This window comes from Grammomys surdaster, unplaced genomic scaffold (assembly GCF_004785775.1).
Source record: "Grammomys surdaster isolate TR1022 unplaced genomic scaffold, NIH_TR_1.0 220, whole genome shotgun sequence".
Lineage (NCBI taxonomy): Eukaryota > Metazoa > Chordata > Mammalia > Rodentia > Muridae > Grammomys > Grammomys surdaster.
Window position 1 is genome coordinate 963204 of NW_021604665.1, and position 17017 is coordinate 980220.

General features: G+C 50.5%; 1 protein-coding gene across 1 annotated transcript in view; it reads right to left on the reverse strand.

The window, feature by feature from the left end:
• Positions 1-9205: 9205 nt before the first annotated feature.
• Wnt7a (Wnt family member 7A) overlaps positions 9206-17017 on the reverse strand; it is a 44567-nt gene continuing 36755 nt past the window's right edge. Inside the window, exon 4 of the mRNA XM_028773050.1 lies at positions 9206-11539. Coding sequence (XP_028628883.1) covers positions 11060-11539 — 480 coding nt within the window. The 3' untranslated portion in view covers positions 9206-11059. The remainder of the gene's footprint in view (positions 11540-17017) is intronic.

Here is a 17017-nt window from a genome sequence, read left to right on the forward strand (position 1 = left end):
ATGATGTAAGGTGGACCAATATAGGTGTGTCGTTAACAAAGAATCCTTCGTCATGTGTCCTTTCACGTGCTTGCTTTAGCAGAACAACATTTCACCTATATCTGCTTCAGCTAAACATTCATTCATGAGTCTCCTAAGTCTTTCGCTTGTGTCTACTTCAGAAAAACACTCCTACATGTGTTTGCCCCAGCAACACAACTGACTTTCCGAAGAACTCTTAAAAGTTTCCACTTCACTTCATTGTGGGGAATCTGATTACAGACTTCTCACTGCCAGGCAAGCAGGTGTATGCTGTGCCAAGCTACCAAGTAGGTGAGTTTGTTTCAGCAACAAGAGGAGACTTATACATTGGCAAAGATATTAAAATTATTAATTTGGGTACTAGATGGAAACTTCTTTTTCCAACTGGATAACCTTGAGCAAGTGGCCTCACTTCTCTTTGCTTCCTTTACTTATCTGAAAAGTGGGCTAATGGATCCGGAGTACAATTTAGTAGCAGAAGCTAGCAGGGGCCTAACTTGTCCGTGGCCCTGGGTTTTATCTCCAGCACTGAAAGAAAAGACTTAGCCTTCCAGGGTCACCAAGAGACTCAGCAGGGACTGCTGGTCTTAGGCATCCTGCAGGTGGCATGGAGACTTGTGCTGGGCCTCCAGGGAGCACTTTGCCCTCACTGGTTAGGACTAATTATTATTTCCATGGCTCTTTCTTGACACCACACACAGACAACAAGGCCTGTGGCCCAGTATAGGGCATAGGCCATGGATGGGGGTAGGGGAGTGGTCCCACACAGTGCCCTGAGGAGCAGCTGGGAGGCTAGGGCACAAGATGGGGTCTCGGCAAGCATGGGCCTGGATCTGCCTCTCCCCTTTCTCCACCCAGACTCTCCAACAAGCTGTCCAAACACAGGCCAGGCGCCTGAGGAGGTCTCCCAAGGATGGGCCCTGGGAAAGGTTGGCGACGGCAGCATGTGGCAGGAGGAAGTAGTGTGTTTGCTTTCCTGCCGCCCAGGAGCTTCCTGCCCTCCATGTGTTTGCTTTGCTTTCTAGCTGCTGCCTGCTGCGGAAGGTTGGCCACCTGGTGGCCCTGAGCCCCGGAGCCCTGGGTGGCTCTGGATCCTGACTTGAAGAAGCATCTGGGATATCTCAACCCCCAAATCTGCTCTTGGACTCCTCAATGCTAAAGTCAAGGGCAGAGCCACCAAAGCCACCATAGGTGGTGGCTCATTGCATGCCAGGCCCCTTCTGAGAGTCCGTGAAGCTCTGTTCCTTGAATCACATACACCCAAGACCACCCCATGTACCACTGTGAAACTGGAGGCACAAAGCATGCTGGCCCTAGTCCATTTCCCCCAAGGGAACAGCCTGATGCTAAAGCAGCCTTAAGCTGGCAGCGTCCCAGCTGAACATCTCAGTGTGGAAATGTGAGGACCAGCACCAGATGATTAAGTCATCCCTGCGTTACAAGTGCTGGCAACAAGTCCCATCCCTCATGTTTTTACTCTCACCACACATCCATATCGGAAGAGACCCTTGATGTGCAGTGCTCTTCACCTGTGATCTCTGTAGCCTTCAGCTCCAGGCTTGTCACCTTGTTTCCCCAGTGTGGTGGTGCTTCTGTGTCCTGGCTGGAACTGTCCTTTGCAGCTGGTTCCAGTTGCCACTGTCTTTTGATCTCTCCATGCTCCTCTGCCTCCCTGCTAGCTTGCACACATTAGCACACCGCCTCTGGTCTGTAGTGACAAACAGTGGCACTGATTGTCAAAAATTGTGTTTCTTTTACGCTTTTTGACACATTTCGCTGGAGTCCCTGGGCAGGATGGGACCATCATCTGCTTACTGATTATTTGGAGATTTCAGTTAAGAATTGTGAGATAGAGCTGGACTCAGCTGCCAGATGTCTTGTATGAAAACAATATCTGCTGGTGGGGACAGGCGAAAAGGTCACATGGACAATCCAGAACTGGTAAAGGGAACCTATCTGTGTCATCCCTGGCGGATGACAACTGCAACCTCCAGCAGAGGCAAACTCACTCTCCAAGGGCTCTGTGGGGTTATACCCCACCCCCTGCCATGGGTTCCTATCAGGCAGAGTCTGATTCCACTAGGAGGAATTAACAAAAAGGCCTAGCATCAATTGACCGAGAGGTCCCACTTCTGAGACCTGGTCATAGCACTGTGCCGTTCTGCATGCTTGCACAGAAAGACATTGCTTCTGGTGGTAGCCTGACAGCTGACTCTCCCCAGCAGTCACAAATCCCACTAAAACCAACAGGACAATGAGGAGCTGTGACTTGAGTTGGCCAAGGAGAGCAGAAAGCCGCCTGGGGTAACATTCATGTCTTCTGTAACATGGATAGGTTTCTATTCCCACAGTCAAGTCTGGCAACAGTAGCCATCTTTGGGCATAAGAAACTCAGAAGGGCCAGGCGGTGGTGGCGCATACCTTTAATCCCAGCACTTGGGAGGCAGAGGCAGGCGGATTTCTGAGTTCGAGGCTAGCCTGGTCTACAGAGTGAGTTCCAGGACAGCCTGGGCTATACAGAGAAACCCTGTCTCGAAAAAAAACAAAAAAGAAAAAGAAAGAAAGAAAGAAAGAAAGAAAGAAAGAAAGAAAGAAAGAAAGAAAAAGAAAAAAAAAGAAACACAGAGGGATTGTGTGTGTTGTCATCTTTTACTTTAAACACTTTGGTGCATTTTTAAACTAGGGGGCATCTGCCACTAACAAATATAAAGAACGTCTCCTCCCTTTAAACTAGGGGGCATCTGCCACTAACAAATATAAAGAACGTCTCCTCCCCCACACTCCTGAGAGCATAGAGAGGGGAAGCTGCTGTAACCAACCCTGCAGTCCTTTCCTTCCCTGAGATGTTGACTTAGCATTAGTTGCCTCTGCTTTCCCTCCTTCCTCCTAGCTAATGAAATGGCTGTATCCCTGATTTTGGTCATCCTGGTTACTTGGGTGGCTAAAACTTGGCTCTTGGTGGCTTGGTACCACTGGCTCCTTGCATTTCAGCACTAGTAAGGGATAGAGTGAGGGACCCCCAGGGCTCTGCAGATCCAGGCTTCTGCCACCTGGCAGCCCTCTCCCAGGGCAGCCGTTAGAGAGGAAAGTGCTTGCTTCTCCTCGTTTGGATATGGCAGGTTTCTGTTCCTACCCATCATTCCTTTTGGGAAGTCTCTCCTACTGACCCATCTCCCAGCTGCACAGGGAACAAACCGGGTACCAAGAAGAAATGGCTCTGATCTGAAAAAGCCCAAGCACAGTGCTCTTTCTTCCTCTTCTGTACAACCTATGTCTTTTCTCCTGCTTATGAGCAGTCAGTGGGGCTCTGGAAAGAAGTGAGATGAACTCTCAGAAGTGCCAGGATAGCCCAGAGTTAACTACCTTGGAATTTCTTATAGGAAGGGTTGGGAAGGCAGCATATGGTCTCTGTTCTCTCTTTTGGGATCCCATCTGGGTGTTTGGCATTGATCAGCTTCCCCACCTCTGAAAGCTAGTCAACAAGCATATATGATCTGCCAATCAGCTTGGTAAGGGCCAGGAAGACAGATGGAACTGGGAGGGAATTGGGGTATCACGTGGGGCAGACAGTGAGCTGGCATTTCAGGTTGTGATGCTAGAGAGTGACTGCCTGGAATAATGGAGGGTAGGAAGAGCATCGAGTGGTTGAGCCAAGAAGCTCAGGTGAGCTAAGCAAGGTCCTGGAGATGCTAAGCAGGGCCATACCCTCTGAAGGCCTCTGGCCACTGGGCTGAAAACTTACATCCCTTCATGTAGACGGAAGGCAGTGCAGTGGGCAGCTTTGCTTCATCATGTATGTGCTCTAGCACATGTTCCCAACGTTATTCCCACCACTTGCTCCTTGACATACTCTATCATGTGCTGTCCCACGTGCTCCCATCATGTGCTCCCACATCACTCCACCACGTGCTGCACCCTGTATTCCACCGCCCGCTCCTACCACATGCTCCCACGATGATGCATTGCCTCACCATTGGCTCAAAGCAAAGGGGCCAAAACCAAGTGGCACCTTCCTCCTTTCTAGCCATGACCGTGGCTGTCATGACTGGAGCGCTGACTTGCACATCAGCCTTTCCAGACCACAAAAGGGGAGACCTGTGGTTGGAGCTCATGTTTGGGCTGTGAGCTGGGGCTCTGGGGAACACAGATGCTAAGCTTCAGAAGTACTCTTGGCCCCTCAGACCCAGGTGCCTCCAGCCTGAGTGTAGCCTTCCATGGCCGGTAGCACCGGTTCTCTAATCTCACATGAGGACCCTCACTTAACCATGTACACGTGTATGAGCACTGAGGGTCTGTGTCTAAGTAGGCACCAGAGGCCACAGTGAGAGAGTAAACACAAAGGCATAGCTCCCAAGAATGAGTTTGCAGCATTGTCCATGTCCTGTCTGTGGCCTGTCCTTGGGTGTGTGCATCTTGTACCTTATGAATGTGGCACTGCCCACTCATCTTTTAGAGAGAGGAACTCATCGTCTTCTTGCCTTGGCTTCCTGAACACTGGAATTCTAAGCCTCTGCTACCTGAGCAGGCACCCAAGTATGGCTAAAATGGTCAGTGTGTGTGTGTGTGTGTGTGTGTGTGTGTGTGTGTGTGTGTGTGCATGTGTGTTGTAGCTGCTTGTAGAGGTCTGCCTGGAGCTACGTGGCTCTCGAGCATCTGTCTGTCCTCTCTCTTGGCTGTGGGGCTCTCTGGATCTCCAGCTCAGTCAGTGTCTTTGTGGGATAGTGTTGCACATGCGCTGCAGGTTCTTTCTCTGCTGTCTCAGCGCTGAGCTGGGGTGGCTAGTGAGCTCTCCTGTTGTCTTCAGCTCATTCTTCTGGATCCATGAGCGTTGCTGTGGTAACCAGTACTGTCTGTCAGTGGCAAAGCTGTATCTGTGGTTGTATCCATAGGCACCAGCCAGCTCCAGTATGCTGCAACCCTCAAAACAAGCCATCCTCCTGTCTCCAGGCCCTCACCTCTGATGCCCTCCTGAGCCCTCCAGGCATTCATTCTTCGTCACCAAGTGCTTATTATCCTAACCATGTGCTGGGGACCCAGCATCAGCCTCACAGGTCTCTGCTCCATAACCTCCCGCTCTGGCTTCTCGTAGCCTGCACTGCATGGGTTACACTGGGTCACTGTCATCATGTTGCAGCTTCTGCTTGACCAATAGAGAAAGATGGGCACAGAAAGGTTAAGTGGGCTGCTCTAGAGCACACGGTCAGTTTTGAACCCAGGAAGTTCAGCTTTGTGACCCACGCTCTCACCTTATTAATTAATTTGTTTGTTTGGTTGTTTGTTTGGAGACAAGGTCTCATGTCTCTCAGGCTGGTTTTGAACTTACAGAGTAGTCAAGGAAAACCTTAAACCCCTGCTTCCATCTCCCAAGTGATCTTTGTTCCTGGACTCTATATTCCTGATGACTATTCTTTTCAGCCCCTAAGATATAGGAGTTCTCATTTAAGCTGGTGGTAACTGCTGTGAGGGAACAAAAAGATAGTGAGTGAGAGGCATGGGGAGCCAGGGCAGAGATAGCAAAGAGCTAGGGTTTGAACCAAGTTAGGAAGGAGCAGCCGGAAGGTTGGAGGAACAGTGTACTCAGGGGCCTGGGCCGGGTGGAGGTGATCCTACTAAGTAGAGAAGAAGGCCGGCCATGGTGGGTGGAGCCTAGTGAACCTTAGCAATTCCATGATAGTCACAGATCTCTTCCTGTGTGCTTCTCTATGTGGCCATTCAGGGCTCTGACAGCTGTGGGGTCACTGGAAGCTGTTAGGCGAGCTTGCTGGAAGGTGAGTGGAAGAAAAGCTGGCCTCTTAGGAGAAGCTGTACTAAACCCACTCATGGTGAACTGACCCCAAACATGAAAGACTTCTGTCCCCATCAGTGTATGCCTGTGTGACCCCTGGCTGACTTGGACACATGAGGGAACCCTCTCAGCCCCTCTAAGCCCCAAACTGCCTGACACACCCAGGACTCATGAGTAACTATCTGCTGTCATGTGCCACACTATGATGTTTGGATCAGCGTCTGGCCATACATTATGATGGTTCCATAAAATTATAATGGAACTTAATTTTGCTTTGTATTTTTACTATGCTTTTTCTTCATAGTGTGTGTGTGTGTGTGTGTGTGTGTGTGTGTGTTTTCCTTTGAGGCAGGTGCACACTATATAGTACAGGCTAGCCCCAAATTCACTGTGTAGCCAAGGTTGGTCTTGGACCTCTCGCTCTTCTATTCTCAGCCTCCTGAGTACAATTCCAGGATTATAGGTGTGTGTCATTACCACCACATCTAGCTTGTTAATGAATGTTTTCTGATTATAGACACGAATACTTTCCATCATGTTACAGGTGCCTGCCACCTGTTTGTTATTCACAGTCCTGTAGTTAGCAGTCAGTAACTTGCTGTACAGATCTGTAGTCTAGAATAGGTATTGAGCCATTGAGTCCATGTGCAGTGTACTGTACCATGTGGTCTGCATCTGTGCACTCTGTGATGTCCATATACTGATGCACTCACAGATGTTGTGTCCAGGATGTGTTCCTATTATTGAGGGCCATGGTGATTGTCTTTACTGTGTTGAGACAGTGAGCCATGGGGACAATTTGTTACTCAGCAATATCTGACTAATACACTTCTCCAAGCAAGAGGAAAACCCTGGCTTTGGAGCCCAGGAGATGAATTCCAAGTCTGTGTCCATTGGTGGCTTGTCATGTGTTTTACTTTTTTCCTCTGCTTCTAGCTGGCTCTGGAGTCCCATCAGGGAGCACATTCTATGGCAGTGACTTGGGAAGAGGCAAGGGCCAGTGCTGCATGTGAATGACTCCAGTCTCATCCTCCCTGAAACATCTTGGAGGGACTCCTCTGCGGAGCAGAAGGGCCAGATGGAAAAAGGCAGGCATGTACTCCAGGTAGAGGGAGTAGTCACTTGTAGGGTGTGCAGGGGCATGTGAAGACACAGTAGCTGCCATGCTGCAAACCGGTGTGGTAGTGGGGAGGTGTGCAGATTACCAGAACCTCATCCAGCACAGAGGGCTTTGTAAATAGTGTTGCTGTACCTACTCTGCACAAAATCGTGTGCTGGGTGTGTGGAGAGTGAGAGGAGTTCCCATCTTTATCTACTTAGGTCATGGGTGAGCCAGGTGTGCCCTGGTTTGGCTAGAGCTTGAGGCTTAGTGTGATGCGTAGAATCAAGGAGATCTTGGCCTTGACAGTGAGGTGGTCTGATGGAGTGTGTAAATCACCAACTTGTGTAGGATCACCTGGCAGACAGGTATCTGTGCATGCATGTAGGGAGTTGTCTTGATTATATAACTGATGTGAGGAAAGCCATCTTAAGTGTGGCAGGACCTAGGCTGTGTATGTGGAACAAGCATCGTGAGTACTGGCAAGCATGTGACCATTGTCTTGTCTTCTGACTGAAGAGTTAACGTGACCAGTTGATTCAAGCTCCTGCTGTCTTGAGTTCCTTGCCACATGGACTGTATATTGAACTGTGTGCTAAAATAAATCCTTTCTCCCACAAGTTGCTTCTTCCAGGGTCGCCTATCCAAGTAGCAGGAAAAGAAACAGAAGCAGGTGGAGAGGCCAGCCAGGGGACCCATGTAGTGCCCTGGGAGGCCGTGACAGAATTCCTTGTTTGTGGGATGTGTTCAACTGGAGAAGAGGAGCTAGCATTATCAGCCTATGCGGGCCTCAGAAACCTCTGTGGTTCTTTGTCTTCATCTCCCTCAAGCCTCCATTGGAAGTAGCAGAAGGCTGGGGCCTGGGTGCTGATGTGAGGTCACATAGGCTGCAGCCTTTGTTCTCCCTTCCTGATGTGAGACTTCTGGTCTGTAAGATGCTCTCACCTGTCAAGTGGGGGAAAGATTTCCTGGATGCTCGGGTTACAGTACAAAGCTTCTTGTAAGTGTACAGTGGAGACTCTACCTCCCCAGGGGAAAAGCTTTGCTCAGGACCCTCTTGACCTAGATCCTGTTGAGGGGTTTCCTTCTCCTCTCTTGGCTTCAGTTTCCCCATGCCAAGACCAAGTCCGTCCACAGTCCTATCTTGCTTCACACTGAACATGGTGCATGCCAGTGTGCTTCAAATGGGAAGTTGTATTTAGAAATCCAGACGGCCAGCTTTGCTTGGTGAATCAGAGCTGGGTCCAGAGCTGTGGATTTGGCCTCACAAGCCCAGCTTGTCAGGTGGCAGGAAGAACCTGTGTGGAACTGCTTACCTGCAGTGTGCCCACTGCCCTCTGCCATCTGGCCAGTGTTTTGATGAAGTGATGAGGAGTCTAGTCTTTTAAGCATTAGTTTTTCTGGAAAACCACTCTGGGGTACAACAGATGGGACAGGGGTGGTTTTGCCAGCACAGAGCCAAAAGTTTATCCTGTAAATCTGGGCTAGAAGACTCCTTTTGTCCCAGGGCCCTGAGTGGACGTCCTGATTATGACTGACAGTAGCATATTCTAGCCTTCATGTGCTGTCTTACCACTCCAAATGCCACGTGGGAGGATCCTCCAGTAGTCTAAGAGGAAGGTGTTAGTTTCCCTAATGGAGAAACTGAGGCTCAGAGCACAGTCATGCTGGGCATTCAAAGAGAGGACAGGCTCCAAGGCTGGGTGTCTGCAGTGCATTATGGGATCAGCTGACAGGCTAGCAGCTAAGTTCTGTGTTGTTCTGACAGGCCCAGCTGCCCTCATGCAGGCCCTCTGTTCATTTGGATGCTGAAGCAGGGCATCATCTGAGCTGTGATTATGTTGCTATTGTTAATTAAATAGTCTCCTAGTGAGGCTGGTTGGAGCTCCCTCATGTCCAGGTACAATTGAGGCCGGAAACAGAAAGACTGACATCTGGGAAAGCCCATGCTCAGTGGAGATCCTACAGATGTGTGGCGAGAGGATGTGACACGGAAATTTGAGAAATACTGGAGTTTTCTCCTTACCAAAGACATATTTATCAACTCACACATTTATCTAGGTACCCATCCTTCTGTCTATCCCCTACAGATCCATGGACACATCTACTCAGCCACTTGCCAAAACTCACTTATCACCGGTCATCTGTCTGTCTGTCCATCCATCTGCCCACCCACACCCCATCCATCTATCCATCCATGCTTCCTTCTATTTACCCACACATCCGTTCATCCATTCCATCTTTCCAGTTCCATGCCCATACATCCAAATACCTACATAAAAGAAGAAATTAAAAATACATTCAAGGGAAGAAATCAGCCATACGGCCATGTTTATTTGTCGTGATGTTACCCAAGTAGGGAACCGAACATGACCTAGGCACTGAGGGGCTCCAAACACACAGGCCACAAGGCTCAGGGCTGTGGTCTCACAGGCATCTGAATTTCACCAGCAGCTGTGGACAGAGTTCAGAGTTGCAGTCTCTTTGTGGCTCAACACAATCAAATTAGTTCCCTGCTGTCTACCTTACACCTCACCCACAAATGCAGATACCTGGAAGTACCCCCTGGGACCACAAACACTCAGGCATACAGCTCCAGACACATGATCTGATCCCAGGCACAGAGAGATACATGCAAGCACATGCACATGTGAGCACTCTGGAGGTGCCTCAAAGTGCTGGCACAGGAGTGTGTGCATGTGCTTACACGCACACAGGTGGAAATGCATGTGGACACACATAAAAATATCCCCAGCCTTCTGGAGGGGTTTCCTGGTTGAGAGGTACAGGTGCAGCTGGGTCTCTGCTGCAGAGGGACCACGCCCATCGCTTTCACTGAGGTTGGCCAGCAATCCTTGGCTTCCTCCTTCCCCCTCCTTTCTGACCTCTTCTCTTAGTTCTACACCTCACTTGTAGGCAGTGCCTGAGCTGTCCTGATGGGTTATCAGCATTTCTGAGCTGGCCTCAGCCTGATGATGAATGCCAGGTCCCACACTTCTCAGAGTATGTAAGACACTGACTGATGCACCACTGTAGCCCATCCTGAGGTCACCTCCCAAGATAACCATCCAGTGACCCCATTCCAAGACCTGAGCTTAGCAGGCTAAAGCTGGGGGATGATTCCCTCTCATTCAACACAGACAATATCTCAGCCCAGGCATCTAGTAACTGCTGTGGCCCCCTTGGCAAATGGAACTCTAGAATCCAGCTGTGTGAGGGTCCCCAGGGGACCTGTCCACACACCTGGCCTTGTTTTCCTGCCCCTGAGTGAGTACCAGTGTTAAGAAGAGGCATGGGCCATGGGGCAACACAGGCAGACTCCATATAAATAAAATATTCATAGAAAAATAAGTCTCTTAGAAAGCCTCTTATCCAGTGGTTCACTTTCCAGGATGGAAACTGCTGGGAATTTGTGATTCACATCCCCTCACACACACCATTCCCAATGGGACTTTTCTACCGGTGAGGTTTGAACTGTGGAGGGCAAAAGGATAGGGGCATGTCCTGGAGAAAAACAATTCCAGATCTGGACCAGCTTAGATTCTGGATAGGTAGCAGCAAACAGCAAAAACAAAACAAAAAATACAAATGTGTATGCATATATATCTATATGTGTATAAAGACTGTCTTCTCTTTGTACTTAACACCTAGCGCTGCAGAAGGGTACTTGTGAAATCAACTAGTAGAAACATCTGCATAAAGAATAATTATGTACAGTTGTTCTCAGCTCCCCGTCCTAGCAGGTCATCCCACCAGGACCTCAAGCAGTCCACTTTGATTGCAGAAAACGGATCCCGACGAAGTGGAAGAATTCTCTTTAATTAAATAAATTAATATTATTTCTTATCAGAATAAACTGTTAAATATTGCTATGACGAGGCCCGAGGCTCCAGAGCTCCTGCTGTAGAAAACTTTGTTCCAGCCGTGGAGGGGCTCGGGTGGTGTCTGGGGGAGGGTGGCCGAGCAGCATCCATGTGGAGTAGAATGGGCGGGCCTCTGCGAGATGCTTCCCACAGGAGCCTGTAGGAAACCCAGAATACCCCTCCCCCTCAGCAGAAAAGACAAGGACAGTGCTTCTGTGGTTCCCTGTGAGCATCCAGGCAGTGGCCTGCAGGGAGACTGTATCCTGCCTGAGATCTGACCTGTGACCTCATTCACTTGCACGTGTACATCTCCGTGCGCTCGCTGCACGTGTTACACTTGACGTAGCAACACCAGTGGAATTTGCAGTTGCACTGCCACACCCGGGCGTACTGGTGCGTGTTGTAGCCACGGCCGCAGCACATGAGGTCACAGCCACTAGCCTGAGGGGCTGTCTTATTGCAGGCACGGCCCTGTGTCCCCACGCTGCCTGTCACTGGGTCCTCTTCACAGTAATTGGGTGACTTCTCGATGTACACCAGGTCAGTGTCCATGGGCTTACGGTAGGACAGGGGCTTCTTGATCTTCAGAAAGGTGGGGCGCTTGTTTCGACTGGCACGTACAGGCTCCACATGGACGGCCTCGTTGTATTTGTCCTTGAGAACGTAGCCTAGCTCTCGGAATTGTGGCAATGTGGTCCAGCACGTCTTAGTGGTACAGGAGCCTGACACACCATGGCACTTACACTCCAGTTTCATGTTCTCCTCCAGGATCTGCAGGGAAGACAGGGAAAAGCACAGCAACTGTCACCGTTGTGAAGACCCAGCCCTGTCCTCTAGGCCCTGTGAGCCAGCTATGGTTTTCATTCTCTTCTTCAGTTCAGGCAACATGGGCCTGGGCTCTAGTTTCTCTGTCTCCAGAGCCTCGATGCAGCACCCTGCCTTAACGAGTGTACCCTGCTTACTCTCAACTCTTTTCTGTTCTGCTCTCCAAGTTTGGTGAGACCAGCCCAGCTCAATCCAGATGCACGTTCGTTCTCTTTGGTCTGAGTGGATCTAAGATTGTTTTTGAACCATGTTTACAACACAGGAGGGTTGAGCTTAGAAGATGGGCTTTCCAGATTCCTTGCCAACTTGTGGCATCTGTTAACACTGGGTGAGGACCAAAGTCCCGATTCAGCTGGGCTGGTGTAGAAGCTGGCCTAAAGTTAGCAAATCTGTCTATGATGTAGACATAGCAACTGTGGCTTAGACACTGACCAGGAGCCTGTGGCAGTGAGTCCTTGAGCTGAACTAGGTTCCAAAGCTCTAGAAGTATAATGGCTGCCCCTACCTCATGCAATTTGCCTCTCCCTCTGCAGCCACTGTTGGCCTGGAGCCGTGGTGACCTTGAATGGGCCCTTAATCAGGTGACATCCAGCCTAGCTCTGCTAACTCTGCACTCTGAATGAAAGTCTCAGAGATCTCACTGTATTCAGCACAGTCACAACTGCCCTGGCCAGGACTGGTCTCCCATCGGGCAGCCAGCAGCCTTCCAGAGGCACCGACAGCAGCAGGAGAATCAGATCTTTTTATCCTAGCTCCCCACCTTGAGGCCAGATCCTGGTTTCTGAGCTGTCAGGATTCCCAGCCCTCTTCTATGCTTCGGGTCAGACAAGTTGAAGCTTTGAGCCCCTGTAGTGACTGGTTTTCAGCACCTTCCGAGGGCTCATCCCCAGCAGGTACGCAGAACATGCCCGAAGGGAGTTCACCAGAGAGACATCTGAACTATTCCCTATCAGGTCACACCTCTGTGTCTCAGGTTAAAGGAGGGTTGTATGAGCATGCTAGGGTCTGCTACTCACAGCAACACTTCCCAAGGCCAAAGGGAAACCCAGGAGGGAATAAATATACATCTGCGTCTCAGCAGACTGGCCCCTGGAAGATGCTGAGAAGCCACTGTCCCTGTCAGATTCCCACTGGACCCCATGGGAGGTTTTGCTCCTACTATCAAAAGTCCCAGCTCCTGCTGGACAACCTGTCTGGATTCCATCAGGCCTCCAGTCTCAGGAAGTGTGCCACCTTTTAGAAACACTGATTTCGTCCTATGGATTAAGAAACCTGTTTGAATAGTTCCATTCTGATACAGCTCATGTGCCAGAAGAATGCTGTCTCCTCCAGGAAGTTTCCCCTGATTATCAAGGTAGGGTTCATCCACCTGTCAGTCCCCCACTTCATCTATCTCCTGGGCAGTTTTGAGCCATCCATATATTGGTGTTCTCCAGCAAGGCTCTTTGGGACACAGAGAAGCTCTGCCCTAGCAGCCTGTCTCAGGGCACTTAGAGCCAGGAGAACAAGTGCCTGGCTACTCCAACTGAGGCAGTGATGCAGGAGGGTAGCACCCACTCCAAGACTTAGAGTCCACCTGTCACCTACAGAGCTCAGATCTGAATCTTACTCGACTTCCTTTTCTAGAATACCCCAACCTGGACAGTCATCAATTCACGACAACTGGCCTAGTGTAGCAAAAGTGCTCACTCCTGTTTGCGAGGAGAATGGGGGGCTGCTTGGCCCCAGGTGCATTCTTTCATTCTTTTGTTCATTTTGCAAAGAACGCATGGTCTGTGCTGCTGTATCACCTGTGTTATGGCCAGGGGCTTGGGTGGGGGTCCTCCGGGAGGCCTGCTGACAACAGACACTGGTCGTGCCTGCTCTGAGGTGCACCCTCTTCCATCTCTGCATTTAGGTTTCCAGACCCAAGGTAGCCATGGAGCTCACAGAAGCTGGTGAGCATTGTGTGCTGCAGGAGTAGCAAAGGACACTGGGAGAAGGGAGGCAAGAGCCTCACAGGAGCCAGGGACTAAGGAGGTCTGAGTAGAATAGCATTGCCTGTGCCTGCATGGATGGGATGTAGCCCCTGGAAGGAACAGGAAGGAGGCCCCCTGGATGGAGGGGAGAAGCTCAGGTGACAGAGCTGAAGAGTTAGCAGGGCCGACTCTTCAAAGCAGAGGAAGCATCTGTGTGCACTGTAGGCAGCCAGAGCACATTCTGGATGAAGCAGAGATTAGGCTGCAGGTGAGAATGGCAGGAGAGAAGCCTGGAGGGATGCTGTCCTCAGTGCCCAGACCAGAGGTGATGTAGCTCGAATGCAAGCAGCAGCCATGGGAGGAAGGAAGTGGCAACATTCATAGTGATCAGGAGTGAACCAGCCATGGGGACTGCTGGGTGGGGAATCTGTACACTGAGGCAGGAGGTTGGAAGTTGGGCTTAAAGAAGATTATGTGTGTAGAACATAGGAAGTACATTCAGGTTGAGCCAGTGGCCAGGACTCAGGGCCTCTACAGAGCAGGAGGATCTTGTGGTACAACTGGACCCTGGCTCCCATCACCTGGCATGCCTAGTGGGGGTCATGTGGAGCCCCAGGAAGAATACTGTTCCCTCTACAGACTCACACATTAGAAAGTACAGCCAGAAGAAAGGCAAACACTCAAGAATTTTTATATTAAAATTGGTCGCAAAACCACAGAATGGGAGACTGAGAAAGACCGAGTGCTTTGATGGCCACAACCCAGGATTTGCTAAAAAAAAAAAAAAAAAAACTGCTAAAAAGCCAGCGGTCTGAGGTCGTGTTGATGGATGCCTAACGCACACACAGCGAGGATGGCCATCCTTTGTGATTTCTAGAACGGAAGAAGAGCAGCCAAGCCTTGTAGCACTCACCTGTAACACTAGCACTTGGGATGCTGGGTTAAAAGAATTGCTACATAGCGAGGTCCTATCTGTTCAAAAGAAATGAGAATGGGAGCATAACACATTGGAGGACGGGTCAGCCCAGCCCAGCCTAGAGAAAGCAATGTCCAGCCCCCTTGAGTGCTGCCCCACAGGCTCTGCATTGTCTGGGACAGGTATGCAGGAAGGGAGATGTGACTAAACGACAGAACTTGGACCCTAGTAGGAGGGAGTCTTCCTGGGCAGCAGAATACTGCTCCTTGAGAGGCTTGCCTTCTCTACCAAACTCATCCTCGGTGGTAGGAGGCTCATGTGAAAGAGTGAGTGAGCTCCCTGGAGTGAGCTCCCTGTCTTGGAGTGTCTAGCAACTAGCTGGGGGTTAGGGGGAGAGGAGGCTTCCTGCACCTAGTGGGTGGGGCTGCAGCTGAGTTCCTTCTGTGTCTCCCAGCAGTGCCCCAAATCTGTCTAAAGCAGCAGCAAGGATTTTCCGCACCGCCGGAGGGAGAGACATCAATCTCTTTCTGACAAGTCCTCCAGGAAGTGCAGACAATGTACCAGGTGCTGCCCAGAGCCCAGAACTCCTCAGGGTGGGGTGCTCAGGTCTGGGAAGTTCTGGGGAGAAATTTGGCTCCAGAAAATTCCTTGACTCATACATAATGCCAAGTAGATACTATCAAAGTCTGACTGCTGGGCCTGCCCCAAACCCTCACAGTGGCAGTGACACAGAGGATCTGGAGGACAGGAGGGGTTCTGAGAGGAGAGAGTCTGGACATGACCTCTGGCTCCCACTCCCACAGGGCACCCATCACCAAAGTGTGGGTCATACTCCACAGCATCCAGAGGGCCATCTCAGTCTACGTTGTTTCCCTACGCTGAGCAGCACTGTTCTGTCCATGAGCCCCGGCCTGGAGCCACACTGAAGCTACCTGAGCTTTTCAGCATGATCAGGACTTCCTGATTCCTGGGATGGATCACCTCTGCTGAGCCCTCCTCAGGAATGTGCCTCAGTCCAGGAATGTACCCCCCTCCAGGATCCTGGGTCTATTCATCTCCTGCACAGATCTGGCTTACCCTGTCAGGACACTCCTTTTTTTGGTACTTTGTTTTCTAGCAAGGCTGATATGGCTGACACTGGCTCCTCAGTCACCAAAATGGAAGTCACCCCACTGGTTACTGATTCCAGCTGCCAATGGCCATTTCTTGAGTTCTCCACCACCCGCCTCCCTTTTCCTGTTCCCACCTGGCATAGTTCCCACAGTGACCTCTCCAGTTCTCACTAGTTATCTCCCCAGTTCCCACCAGTCAGTCACCTCCCCACTTCCCAGCAGTTATCCTCCCAGTTCCCACCAGTCATCCATCCCATCCATCCTAGTTCCCAAAGTCACCCCCACTCGCCCCAGTTCCCACCAGCCACCTCTCCCAGTTCCCACCAGTCATTGGTAAGGAGCGCCTGGTGACTTGAGCCCATCACAGCTAACCAGAGCAAGAGAGAAACAAAAGGGAAAGTGAAGTCCACAGCTGCGGACAGATAACTTGTCAGCTTGGGAAAGTGAACTAAGAAGTAAGAATGTGTGCTGCTGGTTCCTGGCAATAGTGTTTGTGCCCAGGATCTGGCTGGGCCGGGATTCAATGCCATAGGACCCTTCAGTTCCAACCAGTGAGTACTCTGTCATTGATCCAGTTTGAGTTGTGTTAACACACTGTAAAGGACCCTGACTGCTACAGAAATCCTTCCATCTGTGCAGGAGGGGTATGGTGTGTGTGTGTGTGTGTGTGTGTGTGTGTGTGTGTGTGTGTGTGTGTAACAGTCCCAGTCCCTAGTCGATAGGTCTGAGAACACAAGCAACATGGCCTCAGTTACTGAGGACTGGTTTGCACATTAAAAAGGACTTGGGGCAGGTGAGATGCCAGTGGGTAAAGCCCTTGCTGTAGGAGAGGAGGACAAGTTTGGAGTCCTAGAACCCACTGGGCATAGTCACATGTGCATCTGAGTCTGCATGCTCCTTTAGCAAGGTAGGAAGTAGAAACAGGAAACTCCTCAGAAGCTAGCAGGCCACTAGCCTGGTGTATGTCACAAGGAAGAGCAAAGAGACCCTGTCTCAAAGACAGTGGAAGACCTTCTGATCTTCACACAAGCGCTCCATGGCACATGTGCACCTGTACACATACTTGTATACATCAAGCACACATATATACAACACCCACACACCACCACCACCACAACTACCACCACCACCACCACCACCACCACCATAACTACCACCACCACCCTAAACTATAAGTTCAAAGTTCATGAGAAGGTCAGGACCCTGGGGGCTGAAGGCTGAGAATCTGAGTAAGCTGACATTGCTGCTTCCTTTCCTGGTCCTCTCTGAGGCATCAGTCCTGGTCCATTTGTACCTCAGGTGGTGGGCAGGGATCCAGGTCATTAGATTCTTTGTGATAGTATGCTGTAGCAAAATGTCCTGAGGTGGGGACCATTTGCTTTTCTCCATCACTCCTCCTCCTGCTGCTGCTCCTCCCCCTCTGCTCTTTTACCCACTG